Raw genomic sequence first — 18,059 nt, forward strand, 5'->3', positions numbered from 1 at the left:
CTTATAACTGAATCTGAGGGGGGTGCGATGGGGAGGTTCCCTTGTTAGAAAACATGTAATTAGTATGAGAAAATAAAAGTTTTGGGAATCGAGCGACAAAGATTGGATTAACTTTTTAGTGCATTCCAGGTCCATAGGATGGATTATCTTCATCCTCTGCAAACTCCTCCTCCAGCTTCCTCTTGTTCCTCCTCCTGTTTACTCTTGCTTGTATTTCTAGACTCTTTACAGCCCTGTCTGCAGCCCGAAGGCGTTCCTTGTCTAAAGCAAGCATCGCTCGTACCATGTTAGAACCTATCTTCATTCCCATATTTCTAAATACCTTGCACCTTACAATGTTGCCATCATTGAAAGTCGCAACAGCATCATACACACCAAAGTGAAGTGTTTCTATTCCAACAAATACAGTCTTGGGGATTCTCGACCATATAACACTATTTACACTTTCATTGGGGTTTTGAGTTTTTCCGTGAATACACTTTTTCAACAGTTCAGGTGCTGCTAAGTCTCTGAAAATAGGTTTTATCACCTCCATTATTGCATGAGGCAGACTATGCTTATGAGTGTACACTTCACCAGTTAGCAATCCTTTGTTATATTTACACCAACTGTCTTCTTCTTTGGGACACAAGCTATGTTGCGGATTTTCATCGGTTGAAGAAGTATGAAAAAAAAAAGAGCCCAAACAGCCTTCTTCATTTCGTCGACACTTTGTGTATTTTGCCTAATAGCCACTCCATAATAGTTCTGTATTTTGTCAATTACACTGTCAGTTAACCTTCCCTTCCCATCCAACCCTTTACCATCACTGAGTTTTTGTTTTTTGTACGAAGCTTTCAGTCGCCGAAGTCTTGTTCCCATTCGCTTCTGTACGTGTCCAATACACTCAGATTTCTGCACTACATCATCATCACCATAGGGCTTCAGTCCTTGAACATGTTTGAAACTTTTAGAATCACCGTCACCAAGGTAATTAACATATCGCACTTTATCACACGCCTCAGAACGCTGGAATATACTGGCAACACCAGCCACTTCCATTCCTCCACTACTGCCACTATAGTTAGCTTTGCAATTATTTTCACGTGTACCTTTAAATTTTTTGGACATCTACAATACTTTGATATTACTGCTACATCTAAAACTTTCCCTGTATACATACTGGTGGCAGATACTACACCATGAAGAGATGTGTGTCCCCGTTTATGCCAGGTACCATCGAACGCTGCAGTCAAATCTCTGTTACCATTATTTTCCATTACTGCCTCTTCCACAGCGTTCTTCATAGATTCTATACAGACATCTTCTACTTTAGACCCTATTAATTTATTATAGGTCGTAAACTTGGTTGGGGGATTTGGAAGATTCATGATGCCACAGAAAATTGCACCTGCAGTAGCACCCTTACCATCTGAACGCAAGGAATAAACAAATCTAATGTTGTGTTCGTAGATTTTGCTACCATTTTCTTCAGTTGCAGTTACTGCAACACTGTTCCAAAAGGTGGTCATGTATGAACACTTATCACATTTCAGTTGTATTTCACTAGCAAGTCCTACGTGCTTTATTATGGAGAGTTCCAGACCAACTTCACTACAATGAATACATCTTACACAGTTTGAAAAAATTCCTTTGAGAACCGACATATCAAATATTTCATTCACATCCGATTCGCCCATAAAACATTCATAGTTTTCACTCATTGAACCAAGCTTCTTCTGTGAAGTATTTTCTGTCCCACTTTGACTGCTATGGGCAGGTGTACTTGAGAGGTTAGGTTCACTCACTTGGTTATCGTCTTTATTGTTTACAGTAATAACACATACCTTTGGCTTTCCAACATTTCTCCTTTTCTTAAAAGCCTTCAGATGATTTCTAATAACTTTACTTTTACTCATTATTATACTTCAACAAAACAGAGACTCAAGAAACAGAATTAATTACGAATATTTTCGAGATAACGAGAGAATAAATAAACATGAAACAATCGACAATCACACCAGCGATATATATTGAACCATCACAGGTTAGCCACAACACATACTTTATCTCACATCACTAAAATGTACCTGATGAACACGGACGTTAATAATACCACCATTTGACAGCAGTTTAACAGCGCCACAGTGGGTCACGCCCATGTAGAACACATTTCAAAAAAAATTTAAAAATAGTTGTAGTCTTCGGAATTGAATAAATTGTATATCTATTAAAAGGTAATAGTCTGCAGATTCAGAAAACTCAAAAAAGTAAAAATTGAACTTTTCATAATTTTGAGCCTTTCCGGAGCCCCTTAAAGTAAATGGTTTGTGACGCTACTTCGTAGTAGCTTGTTTATGAAACCTTTAGGTTTTATTACTTTTGTTTTCATTTTTTCAATTCGTGGCGGTGAAGTTGACTCATTTTTGAGCTCGTCTGTTCCAGAAGGGTCACCTGACCCATACTTTCGTTAGCTACTATTTGATGTAGCATTTGTTCCTGTACATTATATCAAATTTTTCGCTATTGTTTATGGCAACAAATACTAAGTATTTCTGTGACATGGCTGACTTGTTTTTTTTCCTCAAAATGAACTGGAAGAAATTGATTTTCTGTTGTTCAGGCAACTTTTGTAGTCGAAAAAAGCCTCTCTTCCTGAGAGTTACACAATGGATTTTTGTCTGAATTTTCATAGTTGAACGAAGAGTGGGAAATCGAAAAATAGCCTAGTTTTTAAAATAAGATTTGATTGTGCGAAAGTAATCAGGATAATAAAGAACCAAACTCGACGATAAAAATTGAAGGAATAACGATAAAGTGTTTTAATAAAACAGATTAGAGACTTTTGACACCTCTTTGAATCATTCCCGCAATGACGTACAGCAAATCAGGTGCCAAAGGGAATATAAAGTTCAGTGTTTAACTAAAATTTCTAGTAATACTGGAGGACATTTGTATGTTGACGTACTATCGCTGTACATGAATTTGATCATCATTTAAAGGCTCGTCAAATGTTTCTCAAATCTATTTTACTTCTTACCTTAAGACAAGTAATTTCACAAAACATTTGACTGAATTTTTTCCCAAAATTTATTATCAAGTTACGCTCACAGATTGTCTACCAAAATATCTGAATGGACTATGGTTTAACATTACAGCCAGGAAAGTATGCTGCATGCATGTGGTACAACAGCTGGTGGATTGTTATATCTTCGAAAAATTGTTGTGATTCCAAAACGTTGAAAAATTGCAGAATAACCAGTAGGTTTTAAGTTTTCCTCCTAAAACTTTCTAATAAATTGTGTGATCTTACAACATGACATTCCGAAGTAGTGATTTGCTTCAGAAACTTAAAAAATGGTTCAAATGGCTCTGAGCACTATGGGACTTAACTTCTAAGGTCATCAGTCCCCTAGAACTTAGAACTACTTAAACCTAACTAACCTAAGGACACCACACACATCCATGCACCGAGGCAGGATTCGAGCCTGAGACCGTGGCGGTCGTGCGGTTCCAGACTGTAGCGCCTAGAACCGATCGACTACCCCAGCCGGCCCAGAAACTTCATTCCATAATAATGTACCGTCTGGAAAAAGAAAACAATCGTCGAATTTTGCAGAGGAAAAAAAGATATTGTTTCAAATGACAGTTACCGCAAGTACGGATCACACGTACTTTTGAGATATAGAGGATCAAAAAATTACCTATACTATTAAGTGTACTTCGTTCTCATCTATATAAAATACCGTGAAACCAATAATGACGAATCTTGCCGTTTTTATGAACCTTCTAGTGGAAGAGCTGAAGCCACTTCGACTTGGGAGAAGTTTTTTCACTACATAATTTATGGAAGACTGTTCTTCTTGGACAAAAAGGTGAACAAAATGACGTTAAACTCTCACTTTTATGAACATATCGAAATATTGGATGCGATGTGGCGTCAATAAAAGACCAAAAAATTAATATTAAAAGTTTGATAAAATTGTTTAATTTTCAGATTATCCTTTTTTACTTGTCTTAATTATCATTTGAAGTGAAGTTTACAGTTCGTATGTAACAATTAAAAATATTACCTAGAAAATGTAGATAAAACTCACAATTAGGTGAAGCATATTTTTCTGCGAAGTATATGGTGTATTTTCTGATCGGACCTTTTGACAGATGCTAACTTTGCGTTAAATTATTGCTTTGTCTATCACACTCAATATGCTGATAAGCGGCCACTTAAAGAAAAAGGAGCCGTATTATTGATGATTGGATTTAAAGCCTTTTTTTCTTATTTCGCTATTTACTTGTATGACAGGGTTAGCTGTTTGGTACTATACGAAAGAGTGTGCTGAAAAGTAATGCCTCCGAATTTTGTATTGTGTTCTGAAGATCGGTTGAGGTACCACATGTCATCCGTATTACTGACTCGACTTTACCGCTTCGCTGTCGCAAGTTGCATCCCTCTGCCACTGGAGGGCTCAGAATTGTGGTGTGTAAATGGCGATATGTTACGCAACAATGTCCAAGTACTGCGAGACCGTTAGAAAACCGAAGACACGCATTCGAAGAATTCGTCCACACATTGAGCAGCCCAGGGCACACTTATCGATCATTCTCCTTACCGTTCCGATCCGATTTTCATCACTTTCCAACACTAATCGCCTTCGAGGACCTCACTTTGATAGTGATGAAGCGGTACAAACAGAGGTGAGGTGGTTCAGTCAACAAAGTCAAAACATTTTAGTGACTGTATAAAAAACTGGTCTCTCGGGAAAAATTTGTACGGCGCCAGGGTGTCTGTAGTGAGAAATAAATACGTAGACATGAAGAATAAATATGAAGAATATTAATAGAATTTGTTTTATTTGAAAAGCTTTAAAAAATTCGGAGGCATTACTTTTCAGCACGCTGTCGTAGATATCGGCGAAGGTGGAAAGGCGCTTTTTGCCAGAAAAAAGGGAATAATAGTTCCTCAAAACGCTGATTCAGCAGATGGTTATAAACATTTGCCGAGTGTACGGTCGTGAGCAATTAAGGTACACACATCTACATACTAGCGTGTAGCTCCCTTTTCTTACTGTTGCGAAGAGAAAACATCCAGTGAAGTACATAGTTCCTAATTGTTCTGAAAATCAAGTAAAGAGCAGTTCTGTGAGGGTGAAGTTGAAGGAACTTATATACAGAAAAGCGAAAATGGAAAGAAGGGAAAATGCGTGAAGCATTCGTGCCTAAGGTACCACTAAGCCATTCTCCGCAGTGGACGGAAAAGTCGCAATATTGCTACGAGGCAATATCTTGCATCATACTTGACTGACCTACTGAATGTGAAGAGATGGAGGGGTCACATTCTGAAGTCGACAGATTATTTGTATATCCGACGCATCAGCCCTGTTAAATTGTTTGCGAAAAGTAGCTGTACTGTTCTCATTACAGAAAGTTCCTCCACAAAACATTTACGTTTTACAAAATGAGTTACATCCTGAGCTGTTTAGAGGGCTTATTCTCTCGTACGTATATGCTACTAATAAATCTGTGGAGGAAGTTCTGTGGATCTAGTTCATGAATAGAGAATCCATACTTGCATATGAAAGCATTTATACTCTACACATAGCCTTGATAAAAGTCATTGCATGTGGACTACGCCATACTAAAATAGATGGTCGCGAGTGCGTGTACAGAAATACCGTGGTTAATCGTCTGTACCCATACTCAACGGAAACAAGTAATTGACTCATTGCATTATCTGATTGTGTCGCTGCCTCGGCATTCAATTCATTGTCTGTATGTGTCATTGTGTGGTTTGGATAACTACAAACTGACCCTGTTAGTCTACGTTGCTCATTTATAACTAGACCGGTCCACCAGTTTTGGACGTTCGCACAAAGTTTTTGTGGCCGTGTGCATGTGGTCGAGCCGTTTCTAACTGCAGTGAATTCATCCGTGTTGCTAACGGCAAAACTGAAGTTCGGAGTCTGCAACGATAGGAGCTTGTAACTTAAACTTAAAATCGTATTGAGCCCAGTGAACCTAATTTTTATTAGCGTATAGACAGATCCATAAATTTTTAGTGTGCTTTTTCTCAATTCCAGTAAGATATGTTAGTTTATTATTGTTGTCGGCTACGGAATATAGGTCAAAATAAGTTTCCAGGTCATCCTTATAGAGAAACATACACTATAAGTTTCTCGCTAGAGTCTGGGTGGCTTTCTGCAAAAGTAAGAGTTGTCAACTCGTATTGCTGAGTAATCGAGCCGTGCACGGTGGTTGTACGATGGACGTCCGCTGCCACGCACCTTGCGAATCGAGATCCATAAGCACCATAGTTTTCCCGAGATATTATCACCATTCTTCATTCCTTGTAAACAGATTTTAAGTATAAAAAAGTCGAGCCGCCCGCAGCTGCATGCGTAATGTTGTAGTTTTGTAATTGCGAAATTGGTGGTTCGATTCTCGCTAGACTAAACGTTTTTATTTTTTATGTTTATCATCACATGGAAATGTTAATTACAAATATTTAATGATGATTGTCAAAAAATTAACGTATTTTAAATATTAATTACATGAAAATGAGATACATCATTTACACACATCAAAAAAGTTTTGCATCACCCCGCTTCCCAGAACTCCTGAAAATAGACATTGACTGTGAATATTGCATCACAGAGACAGTCCTTTTGACTGTTCAGAGCTGTCACTTAATCCTTCCAAAGATTGTAAACAACCGTGCATGGGATCTCAACAAGGGAAGTGCCCAGGCGGCTCGGAGTGAATCAAAGCGATGTTGTTCGGACATGGAGGAGATAGAGACAGAACTGTCGATGACATGCCTCGCTCAGGACGCCCAAGGGCTACTACTGCAGTGGATGACCGCTACCTACGGATTATGGCTCTGAGGAACCCTGACAGCAACTCCACCACGTTGAATAATGCTTTTCGTGCAACCACAGCAACCACAGGACGTCATGTTATGACTCAAACTGTGCGCAATACGCTGCATGATGCGTAACATCACTCACGACGTCCACGTCGAGGTCCATCTTTGCAACCACGACACCATGCAGCGCGGTACAGATGGGCCAACAACATGCCGAATGGACCGATCAGGATTGACATCACGTTCTCTTCACCGATGAGTGTCGCATATGCCTTCAACCAGACAATAGTCGGAGACGTGTTTGGAGGCAACCCGGTCAGGCTGAACACCTTAGACACACTGTTCAGCGAGTGCAGCAAGATGGACGTTCCCTGTTGGTTTGGGGTGGCATGATGTGGGGCCGACGTACGCCGCTGGTGGTCGTGGAAGGCGCCGTAACGGCTGTGCGACACGTTAATGTCATCCTTCGACCGATAGTGCAACCATATCGGCAGCATATTGGCGAGGCATTCGTCTTCATGGATAACGACATCGCTCTACTAGAGTGGCCAGCATGTTCTCCAGACATGAACCCTATCGAGCATGACTAGATAGACTGAAAAGACGACGTGACCCACCAACCACTCCGAGGGATATACGCCGAATCGGCCCTGAGGAGTGGGCCAATCTGGACCAACAGTGTCTTGATGAACTTGTGGATAGTATGCCACGACAAATACAAGCATGCATCAATGCAAGAGGACGTGCTACCGGGTATTAGAGGTACAGCCGTGTACAGCAATCTGGACCACCACCTCTGAAGGTCTCGCTGTATGGTGGTACAAGAAGCAATGTGTGGTCTTCATGAGCAGTAAAAAGGGCATTAAGCCTAAGCAAATCTTGACACCTCGGAAAGTCATGTGCACCGTTTTTTGCGACAGAAAAGGCATTTTGCTGATTGATTCAAGGCCAAACAATCAGTGCACATGGTTACTGCGAGACTATTAAGAAATTGCGACGCGCAATACAGAACAAGCACCGAAGGTTACTGTCAAAAGGTGGTGCTTTTTTTTTCCACTATAATGCCCGACTTCACACGGCGAATGTGACCAAACAACTCTTACGGGATTTTCACTGGGACGCGTTTGATCATCCTCCGTACAGCCTGGACGTCGGTCCTAGCGACTTTCATCTCTTCTTACACCTAAAATCTGTCCTTCGTGGTCAACTCTTCAGCTGAAAGAATATGTTACCTCATGGTTGAATACACAGGCGGCAACCTTCTATGAAGAAGGCATACAAAAACTTGTGCCACGCTATGACAAGTACACACAAAATTTCGGAAGCTACGTAAAAAAGTATTTTAACTGTTGTAGATTTTTGTACAATAAATATTTTTCTGTATATGTACACGCTTTTTTGTATGACCAAACGGAACTTAATTTGTAGACATACCTCGTATTTTGAAAGTTCTCATTTTGATGATGCGATTAGTAATTAAAATAAGTATTTTTATTAGAAAATGCCGATATACAGTAATAAAATATTTTTAGTTGATATTTCAATGACTGTATAAGGGGCGATCAAAAAGTTTCCATTCGAAGGCCGTACAGTCCAGAATCGTTATGCCAGTCGGCAAAACCACCGTGACGATAGGCAATCAAGCCCACCGACACATCAGACTGAAGATACCCGTTTGTGCTGCTGGGTGAAGCAGCCCGTAACTGCCTGCTGCACATCCTCGTCCGACAGGAATCGTCGACTCTTCAAGGCCTTTTCTAAGGGACCGAAGGCGTGATACTCACATGGGGAAAGATCAGGACTATATAGGACGGGTGCTCGAGTTGGTGTAACTTCTACCGTCCAGATCAGCCGGCGTCTTGGGTCGAATCGCGACCAGCACGGAACTTAGTGCAACATCCCACAGCGGTGGTTTTCGATAGACGTGCTGCCCCATACACATCCTTCATTGTGGGATGGATATCTACTGGTGTTTGTCCTTCGGCAGCCGAGAAAAGAATAACAGCTCGTTGCTCCTGTTTGAGCCCATGTGGCACTAACGAAAGCAAAGTTGACGTTTCCATATTTATGACACGCACGTCGGTAAGACATGAATATCTCACTAATCACCTTGGCTACATGTCTGTGCTTATACATCCGCATCGGCAACGCCTTCAAACGTAAACTTTTTGATCGCATCTGATGCACCAGATGTAGAAGTATGAAGTCGGTATTTCCCTAGGGATGTTGCTAGCCGTCAGTGTAGGGCCCGTGAGACCGAGTCTACAGCGCCATCTGCTTACTGTAAAGGCTGACGACGAATGTCAATACACAGTAACCAAAGTTGCATACATCAGTATCTGTTTCAAACCCGTAAACATGTCGAGTTTTGCGCCTACGAACTACGATTTGCGGACAGCATTGGTTTTCTGTTATCATTTGAAGAAAACTCCTGCATAATCGCATCGAATGCTTGTCGAAGATTTTGGAGAACTAGCTGTTGGGAAAACGCAGTGTTTCGAGTGGTTAAAAAAATTCAGAAGTGGTGATTTTGACGTGAGAAACGCAACTGAAGGTGACGCAAAAAGCCGTTCTTTCGGTTGAAAGCTATTGGAAAGGCCCAGGAAGTGGACAATGGGTTCAGCATGGACTGAATGAAAGACAGCAAGCAAATCGAAAGACCACTTGTGAAATGCTGCTCGCCAGATACAAAAGAAAAGCGCTTCTCCTTCAAATAGTGGCAGGTGATGAAAAATGGATATATTTTGAAAATCCTAAGCGTGGTTCAAATTGCTCTGAGCACTATGGGACTTAACATCTGCGGTCATCAGTCCCCTAGAACTACTTAAACCTAACTAACCTAAGGACATCACACACATCCATGCCAGAGGCAGGATTCGAACCTGCCACCGTAGCAGTCGCGCGGTTCCGGACTGAAGCGCCTAGAACCGCTTGGCTACCGCGGCCGGCCTAAGCGTGGTAAAGCATGGATGAATCTAGGCAAAACATCGACATCCACTGCAAGACCAAATCGCTTTGGAAAGAAGACAATGCTCTGTGTTTGGTGGAATCAGAAGGCCGTAATCTATTTCGAGCTGCTAAAACCAGGTGAAATGTTAACACCGATCTCTACCAACAGCAAATGATTGATGGAAATGGAGCATTACGTGAAAAACGATCGGATTATGAAGAAGCCAACACAGTCATATTACTCCATTATAACGCCCCACCACACAAAGCAAAAAGGGTGAGGGAAACGATCGAAGCGTTCAGTTGGGAAATATTAGGGCATGCGGCTTGTTCTCCAGACTTGGCTCCGTCAGAGTATCATCTGCTTTTATCACTGGGACACATTCTCGCTGAGCAATGCTTCAATTCGTATGAAAATGTACGATAGTGGCTCGCAGACTGATTCGCTGCCGGAGAAGTGGGAAACATGCATAAATAGCAGTGGAGATTATTTTGAATAAAATTTTGTTTATCGGTTTCAAACAACAGACGAGTAATTATTGCAACCAAATTCCGGTTTTATACTTCTGCACCTGGTAACTGAACTGAAATTAAAAAAAAAGCCTAGCCAGGATAGAATCAGCGACCTCGCAGCCGTCCAATCAGCGTTGTTAAATAGCGATAATTTTTTTATACTTAACAGAGCTCGAATCTTCAGATTTTTGAAGTAGATTCTCATTCAGTGTTTTTGAGGATTGGAACGTACTCTTCAGGAAACTGATGCCCTGTCACTGACGTTAATGTTCATAAGTATAAACAAAGCCGAAGAAGGGCCAGTCCATAAGATCTCCTTGTGAAACAAATCTAGGCGTTTGCTGGCCGTTCAGTTAAATTCAGTTGTAGGTGTGTCATTTCACTCGACTGTTCCGTAAGTCGCTTCAGCGATTCGTTTGGTTCGCGTGGAACAAGGAGACATCAGCCACTGATGTTTTTCTGTCGTATCGTTCACGGAAGAGGCTGCGAGAAAAAGACTGGTGTGTTTATACTGGTTGGCGCCTTCGTCTGCGTCCGGCGGCGGTCGGCGCGTGTCGGGGGGTGCGCGCCGCGACGCCGGGCAGTCGCCGTCCCGCCGTCGCCCGCGCAGCACGACAGAGATGCCCAACAGCCGCGACCAGGTCAGCCGCCACACGTGCAGCTGCCGCGCTGGCCCGCTCGCGACGGCGTGTGAATCTTACCCTAGCAAAACCAAACACTCGGTGCGCTGGCCTGCCCCACTGTATGGAAACTATGTTTCACGCTAGGGTAGATTGGATACCCGTTGCGTTTAATATTAAAGTGGAGAACTCGAGTCGAACTTGCAACAAGTGTGGATGAATGCCTTGGTTCTTGCTGTTTCACTTAGGATATCGGTCACAACTCCAATCTCGGTTTTGGTCAGAGATGGGAACATTTGTTGTGTTTTGTCATTAGTGGATGTGATAATTTCAGAGTTCAAAGATGACACTGTATTAATATGACGTAATCCTTTAAATCGTGTAACTAGTTTCTTGTCATATTAGGCACGTCATCGGACTATGGGTGAAGTTTCTGTGACGTTTATGTTTAATTAAATTTGTTAAGTGTTTTTTTTTTTTTTAACAGCTTGAGAATCTGGCCTACTTTACCGAGTAAAACTGTTTCACCAGTAATTATTTCGTGCAAGTGCCAGCCTTTTCTGAAACAGTTTCGTTCGATCGGTGGTAAGTTTCGATTAATTTTGATGATGTTCTGAGCTAGCGTTTTTTTCTGCAAAGTCCCAATCAGTAAGCGCCACTATGCAGTGATAATACCGTTTTGAGATTAACACATTACAAGAAGATACTCCGATAGCAGGTAATACTCTACGTTTACCTGATTTGTGTTTAATTATCCTTCTGACTTGTGTTCAGGTCAAACTGTAGTGTTACATTACCTGAAAAGTGCCCTGAAATGGGTCATAATGGTTTAGGTGATCAAATGAATTCATCATTAATCAGCTACAAGAACTGCACGCTGTTCATTTAGCTGTACAGAGTTGTAGCCGTTGGTCCTTTAGGAATCATGTGCATTATTGTGATTCTCTATGACTACTGATGACACTGGCTTCGATAAGTGTGTCACATGCTCCTGATGAGCTATGACGACGATGACGACGACGACGACGAACGATAATTTCAATTCGACGTCTGGAGAAACATTCAGTAAGCAACTTCTTTAATAAGGAACAGATACTGAAAACACAGCTACGGGCAGCTGTCGGGTATAGTCGTCTGTAGGTGATTGAACACCAAACATTATGATCGTATCGCAAAATAAAATTATGTTTTGTAAAAATTGTGAAATTTCTGTGTTATTTGCAACATGTGCAGCTGCCAGCCCTGGTTGGCACGGAATGCCGGGTCGCCCGTGAGAGGACTCCTTAATAATGTCGAGAAATCGCGACGTTGCCCGTGCGTGCCTGGACAGTTTCTCCTTCCCGGCAAGGCCGGCGCGCGTCTGCACACAGGACTAGCATTTCAATACCCTCCAGATGACCTGCTCCACGCGCTGTTCGTCACATCCGTGGAAAAGCATGTTCATCGTAGCAGTGCACAGAGCAGTATGGTCATATACTCGATGTTTGTGATAGCGCTGTCGATATGCCATGTGGGCTGCATTTCGCGTAAACGCAAGAGTAACGGAAGCGTATTAGTTTGGGTCGCGTACACTTGTCTTGAACGTTATGTTACAGAGTGGGTTAAGGCGCTGAATTCTCTTTACTGTGAGGGAGTGAAGTAACTACGCTGCTCTGCAAAACTTAAGGACGAGATGGGTGAAATAACATACTAACTACTCCGCGGAAATGATTGGAAGTGCGGGAGCATGTTGCCAGAAGTCTCGCAGTCGTTCACAAAAAAGTTGGACGTCATGTGGCGTGAGGTTAGCGTTTTATAGTGTCAGATGGGGTTGGCACTTGCAGGAACGGGAAGAGACAGTGTGTGTCAATGAGCTGGCAGTTACGGTGCGCTGTAGCGGTGTGCCCCATTACAACACGGCCAGGAGAAGATATTTATTTGGGTGATAGCACACGGGGAAGAATCATCGTGAAACTGGAAGAAGGGTGAAGTGTGACGTGTGTAGCTAAGGAGTTAGGTGTTCCTCAAAGCATTGTTTCCCGTCTATGGGGAGCGTTCCGAACCACAGCCACTGCTGCAAAGAGGTGGTGATGCACCGCTGTCAAATTACAGCAGCATATGACCGCTACATTGTGCGACAGTCAAGAAAGGGGTATTCAGGTACAGCAGAAGGTGCGGTTGCAACCACGTTTAACTAGACTGCAAGGCACGCAATCACTCGGTCCTCGTATGTCGACTGCGTGGGGATGCTGTCCTTGCCCGACGAGCAGTACGTTGTGTTCCGTTGAGACCCGCGCCGTTAACGATGGTGTCAAGAGCGGGACTGCACCAACGTCGAGTGGGGCCACATGCTCTTCTCTAGTGCATCCAGAAAGGGTATCGAGCCGGCCGCTGTGGCCTAGCGGTTCCAGGCGCTTCAGTCCGGAGCCGCGCTGCTGCAACGGTCGCAGGTTCAAATCGTGCCTCGGGCATGGATGTGTGTGATGTCCTTACTTCAGTTAGGTTTAAGTAATTCTAATTTTAGGGGACTGGTGACCTCAGATGTTAAGTCCCTTGATGCTTAGAGCCATTTGAACTAATGTTTTTGGAAGGGTGTCGAACATGATCATTCTGGTGGTTCAGGTGTTAGGTGTGGGGAGGCATAACGTTGCATGGGCATACTGACTTCAACATCTCTGAATATAGTACAATCGCAAGTCAATATTATTGTGACATGTAGTCCTTTTGTCTTTTCAGGCGTGCGTGCGGCCCTGGCTTCATTTTTACGGGTGACAGTGCGCGAGCGCATCGAACTACGCTTGTGGGGGAGCTCTTGGAACAATAGGATATTCGGTGAATGGACTGACTTGCCCTTTCCCCCGACTTACATCCCATACATCCCACATAGCGACGCGTTTGGGACACTTATTGCAGCACGTCCCCATGCACTAGTGACCTTCCAGCAATTGTCAACAGGAAGAATGAATAGAACGCATTACCACAAGAACTCCTCACCAACCTTTAGGTCAGCACATGAGCGCGTTTCAGAGCATCTATTGTCGTCCATGGTAATCATACACCCTATGCCTTTTGTGATGCTCAGGTGACCACCATAAATCGCGATGACTTCAGTGTAACTATTGGTTGCAACAGAATGTCATTTCTGTTCAGCTGCTTGCGTATGTCTTTTAGTTCATCTGCTTGCGTATTTCTTTTAGTTCAAATGGCTCTGAGCACTATGAGACTTAACATCTGAGGTCATCAGTCCCATAGAACTACTTAAACCTAGCTAATCTAAGGACATCTCACGCATCCATGTGCGAGGCAGGATTCGAACCTGCGACCATAGCGGTCGCGCGGTTCCAGACTGAAGCGCCTAGAACCGATCGGCCACAACGACCGGCTTTCTTTTAGTTACCTTCCGTATTATTATGTAGCTGTTCGTTCTATGTATGATCTAGGTTTCATCGAGCTATGTACTTGACAGTGATGCATGATCCGAAAGCTACTTTCTTCCTTAAGTTTTGCACACCAATGTTTTTTCCAATTATCATCGAGGCTACAGGAATTTCAATTTGTATGACAGTCCGAGATGAAATCAGTAGAATGTTGTGAGATGTTTCCATCATCGATTCTTCATCGTTCTTGTGACTGATGACACTGCTCTACCCCAAACAATCTCGAACTCTACGGGTTCTTTGACCCCTCATGTCCTCCACCAAATAGCCGTATATTAGAATTAACCATGTTGAGAGCTTTTGTTCATCATTATGGAAGTAACAATACTTTCGCATTCCTATGTGAAGTCTTCCACATGCCATTCACATCGCGTGTTTCTTGAGTACATTGCGGAAGTAGGTCCTGAGGAGCGTCAGTTGGAAAAGTCTTAAGAGCCGTATGGTTTTGGTGTATAATTACTGGCTAAGTAATATTTCGAACGTGTGCACAGCGTGCGTGACTGCGAGCAACCTGTCGCCCGGTTCCATCACGCGAGGTTTTAGGGATGAGGTTCGGGGGGGGGGGGGGGGGGGGGCATGCCACTTCATTCCCTGGGCGCGAACGGAGGAGAGAGTGCAGATGAAGCCCCGGATTAGCCATTTCAATTATCCTAGCGCTCTTTTAGTACCCTGGGTAGGTGTGCTAGTAGTGGGGTTTGGTAGCTGCTTCCCTGAGAGTCATATTGGTTGAGATATAAATCAGCATTGGGCTTCATTGGCTTTTCTTTGCTACTCTGTAGCAATGTGTAGCGCGGAAAACAGATACGAGGGCTATCCACAAAGTACATTACGTTTTGGAATTAAAAGTAAATAAAGTATTGGAATTTTTTTATATTATACAGATGAAAGCCACACTTAAATACTACTTTTCTACATAGTTACCATTTAAATTAAGGCACTTATCGTAGCGATGGACGAGCTTGGAAATTCCTTCGTCGTAAAATTCGGCCGCCTGCGCCTTCAACCACGTGGTTCCCTCTTCTTGAAGCTGTGCGTCGTCATCGAAACGCTGCATAGCCAACCACTTTTTCATTGCTGGGAATAAGTGGAAGTCGCTCGGTGCCAGGTCGGGACTGTACGGCGGATGAGGAAACAACTCCCACTTAAAAGATTTGAGGATTTCACGAGTGGCATTTGCCGGGCGTTGTCGTGAATCAGCAAGATCTTTGAGCCCAACTTTCCCCTGCGCTTGTTTTGTATTGCTCTTCTGAGGTTGTGCAGAGTTTATTGTAGTTCCTCTTTTCAGGAAATCCACAAAAATCACACCTTTTCTGTCCCAAAAGAGGTAATCACGTGGTTGAAGGCGCAAGCGGCCGAATTTTACGACAAAGGAATTTCCAAGCTCGTCCATCGCTACGATAATTGCCTTAATTTAAATGGCAACTATGTAGAAAAGTAGTATTTAAGTGTGGCTTTCATCTGTATATAATAAAAAAAATTTCCAATACTTCATTTATTTTTAATTCCAAAACGTAATGTACTTTGTGGATAGCCCTCGTATATACCCGGTTTTTAAGAACGAAATACGCTTCAGTTCACCAGTATCCAGCGGTCTGCTGGAGTAATCACTATAAACCACTCTCAGCGTAATGAAGGAATCACCAACGTAAAAGTTAGTTTTGAACATCCTGTTAAAATATGCAGCAGTCGTAGATATTTTACCTTTCAAATCGAACTAGTTTCTGTACTTGCTGTGCTAATTAAAATTGCTCTGCAGTAGTGATAACATTTCTATGTTGCCATATTTAACTCGTTTTTACGAGAGCATAGTGTGTGACGTATATGAAGGTAACCATAGTGAATGTACCGTATTTCGAATATACGATGTGTTGGTGTGTCATTTGCCATAAGCTCGTCACCGTAACACTGGAATATACCCTGATGCCGTACCCGCCGCGGAGATCTTTTTCATGGCCATTTGTTGCTAATGATTGACCTTCATTCACATTGTCCGGTATCACACAGTTTACGTTAAAAATCTGCAAATAATAACCACACCATTAAAATACTTATTTTGCTACTCCCTATCATATATATATATATATATATATATATATATATATATATATATATGATAGGGAGTATGTGTGTGTGTGTTTGTTTGTGTGTGTGTGTGTGTGTGTGTGTGTGTGTGTGGTAAAGCTGTAGCTTCTCATTAAAAGTCGCTGGCTAAGAATTGAGTCCATCGCTGTCTTAATCTTGTATTTGTATTGTATAATGGACATGGATTGGTAAATGGCCATATGGTATGCCAGTTCCTACGCACGCAGCCATTTTTAAATGTGGGCTGGAGCGCATTGTAATGTGCGGAGCGATGCTAAAAGTGTTGATTGGCGTTTATTACTAGAAATGGTCCCAGGGATCACCAGAGGATCGAATCCTGAGCCCTACGATTTGTTGTCAAACAGATACCAATGTGCAGTCATGTAGCCGCAGATTGTTCATATAATTAGGTTACTACACATCACTATTCGCAGACAAGGAGCTGTTTTCACCAGCACAACTCTCCAACCTTAAAAAATAAAAAAATAAAAAAAGAGCTGGCGCGGAATTGCTACTGCTACAGTTCCTTGCAACTTTTGATGACTCGATAGCGTATCGCATCGTCAATTGCCGGTAGGCTGCCTGACCTGTTAGAGGCTAGTGTAAGCGGGGTAATATTTGTCGCGCGTTAAAACGTTTTTGAGGCGGTCGACGAGCGGATTTACGCTTTACGGGCGCCATTAATAGCTTGTACCTCGCAACGCGAGAGTAGGCGGGCCCATGCATCCTCTTTAAGCGCCAGTCGTGCCTTCTTTCCCGCATCGCGTGTGCTGCTCTCATCGGTTTCTGTCGCCTCGCGTATTTACAGCGTTGCTGCGGCCCGCCGTTCCTTGGGCAATAACAGTTTACAGCATACCTCCATTAGACATTGCAACTTAGGACAGCGAAGGGTGAGGGGGACATGTTTCCTCATTTTATGTTCACTATCGACGTCGTGTCGTTCAATATCTTGCATTCGTGAGTGTTCGAACTTTATTATACTTCATAAACTAGGGTGACCTGCAATTAATTCCTGCATCCAACTGCTATTTGAAATGGTTCTTGACTTACGTAGCAATTTGAATTTATCCAACCGTATTTCTTGATGCAGTAATCTTGTTCGTTGGTGGCTACCACATTCATTCCATTTATTGGAAAGTGGAGTGCCTTTCCGTCTATGTTTTTTTGCCACGTCGCTTGTGATTTAGGGAAGTCACAAGAGTGCTAAGTCGGAAGCCTGTTCTCCGGGTAGTGGCTTTTGGCAAGCAGACGGGAGCGACGAATTTTTATTTATAATCTGTTTGGCAGACGTCCGTGCCTGAAACTCGTTATGAAATGCTGCTGGAAGTGGGTGAACGTTATTGATGACCTGTATGCCTGAACTTACATATACACAGTAGTGGAAATTAGTATAAAGGTAGGGTTCCTACGAAAGTAATAGTCGAATTTATTATGAAAGTAGTAGATACATGTAAGGCATAAAAAATCACAACAGAATTGCATAGTTTCTTATATAACACGAATAATAAAATGTGTTTGCATTTCCTGGATGGAAATTGGTATACAGGCACTCACTGTCTTGGTATTGCACTTATAGTACTTTGTCCAATTACCTGTCTTCCTATTTACATCAGTTGATTTTGTTGGGGTTTGTAGTTC

General features: G+C 42.6%; 1 protein-coding gene across 3 annotated transcripts in view; it reads left to right on the plus strand.

The window, feature by feature from the left end:
- The window catches only part of LOC126252911 (cAMP-dependent protein kinase type I regulatory subunit), a 266,576-nt gene that overhangs the window by 80,809 nt on the left and 167,708 nt on the right, over window positions 1–18,059 (plus strand). Inside the window, exon 1 of one of the 3 annotated variants that reach the window (XM_049953894.1) lies at window positions 10,850–10,944. The exons of the other annotated variants lie outside the window; for them this stretch is intronic. Coding sequence (XP_049809851.1) covers window positions 10,924–10,944 — 21 coding nt within the window. The 5' untranslated portion in view covers window positions 10,850–10,923. Of the gene's footprint in view, window positions 1–10,849; window positions 10,945–18,059 lie in introns of those variants that run through there. 3 annotated transcript variants of the gene reach the window in all.

This window comes from Schistocerca nitens, chromosome 4 (assembly GCF_023898315.1).
Source record: "Schistocerca nitens isolate TAMUIC-IGC-003100 chromosome 4, iqSchNite1.1, whole genome shotgun sequence".
Classification (NCBI taxonomy): Eukaryota; Metazoa; Arthropoda; class Insecta; order Orthoptera; family Acrididae; genus Schistocerca; species Schistocerca nitens.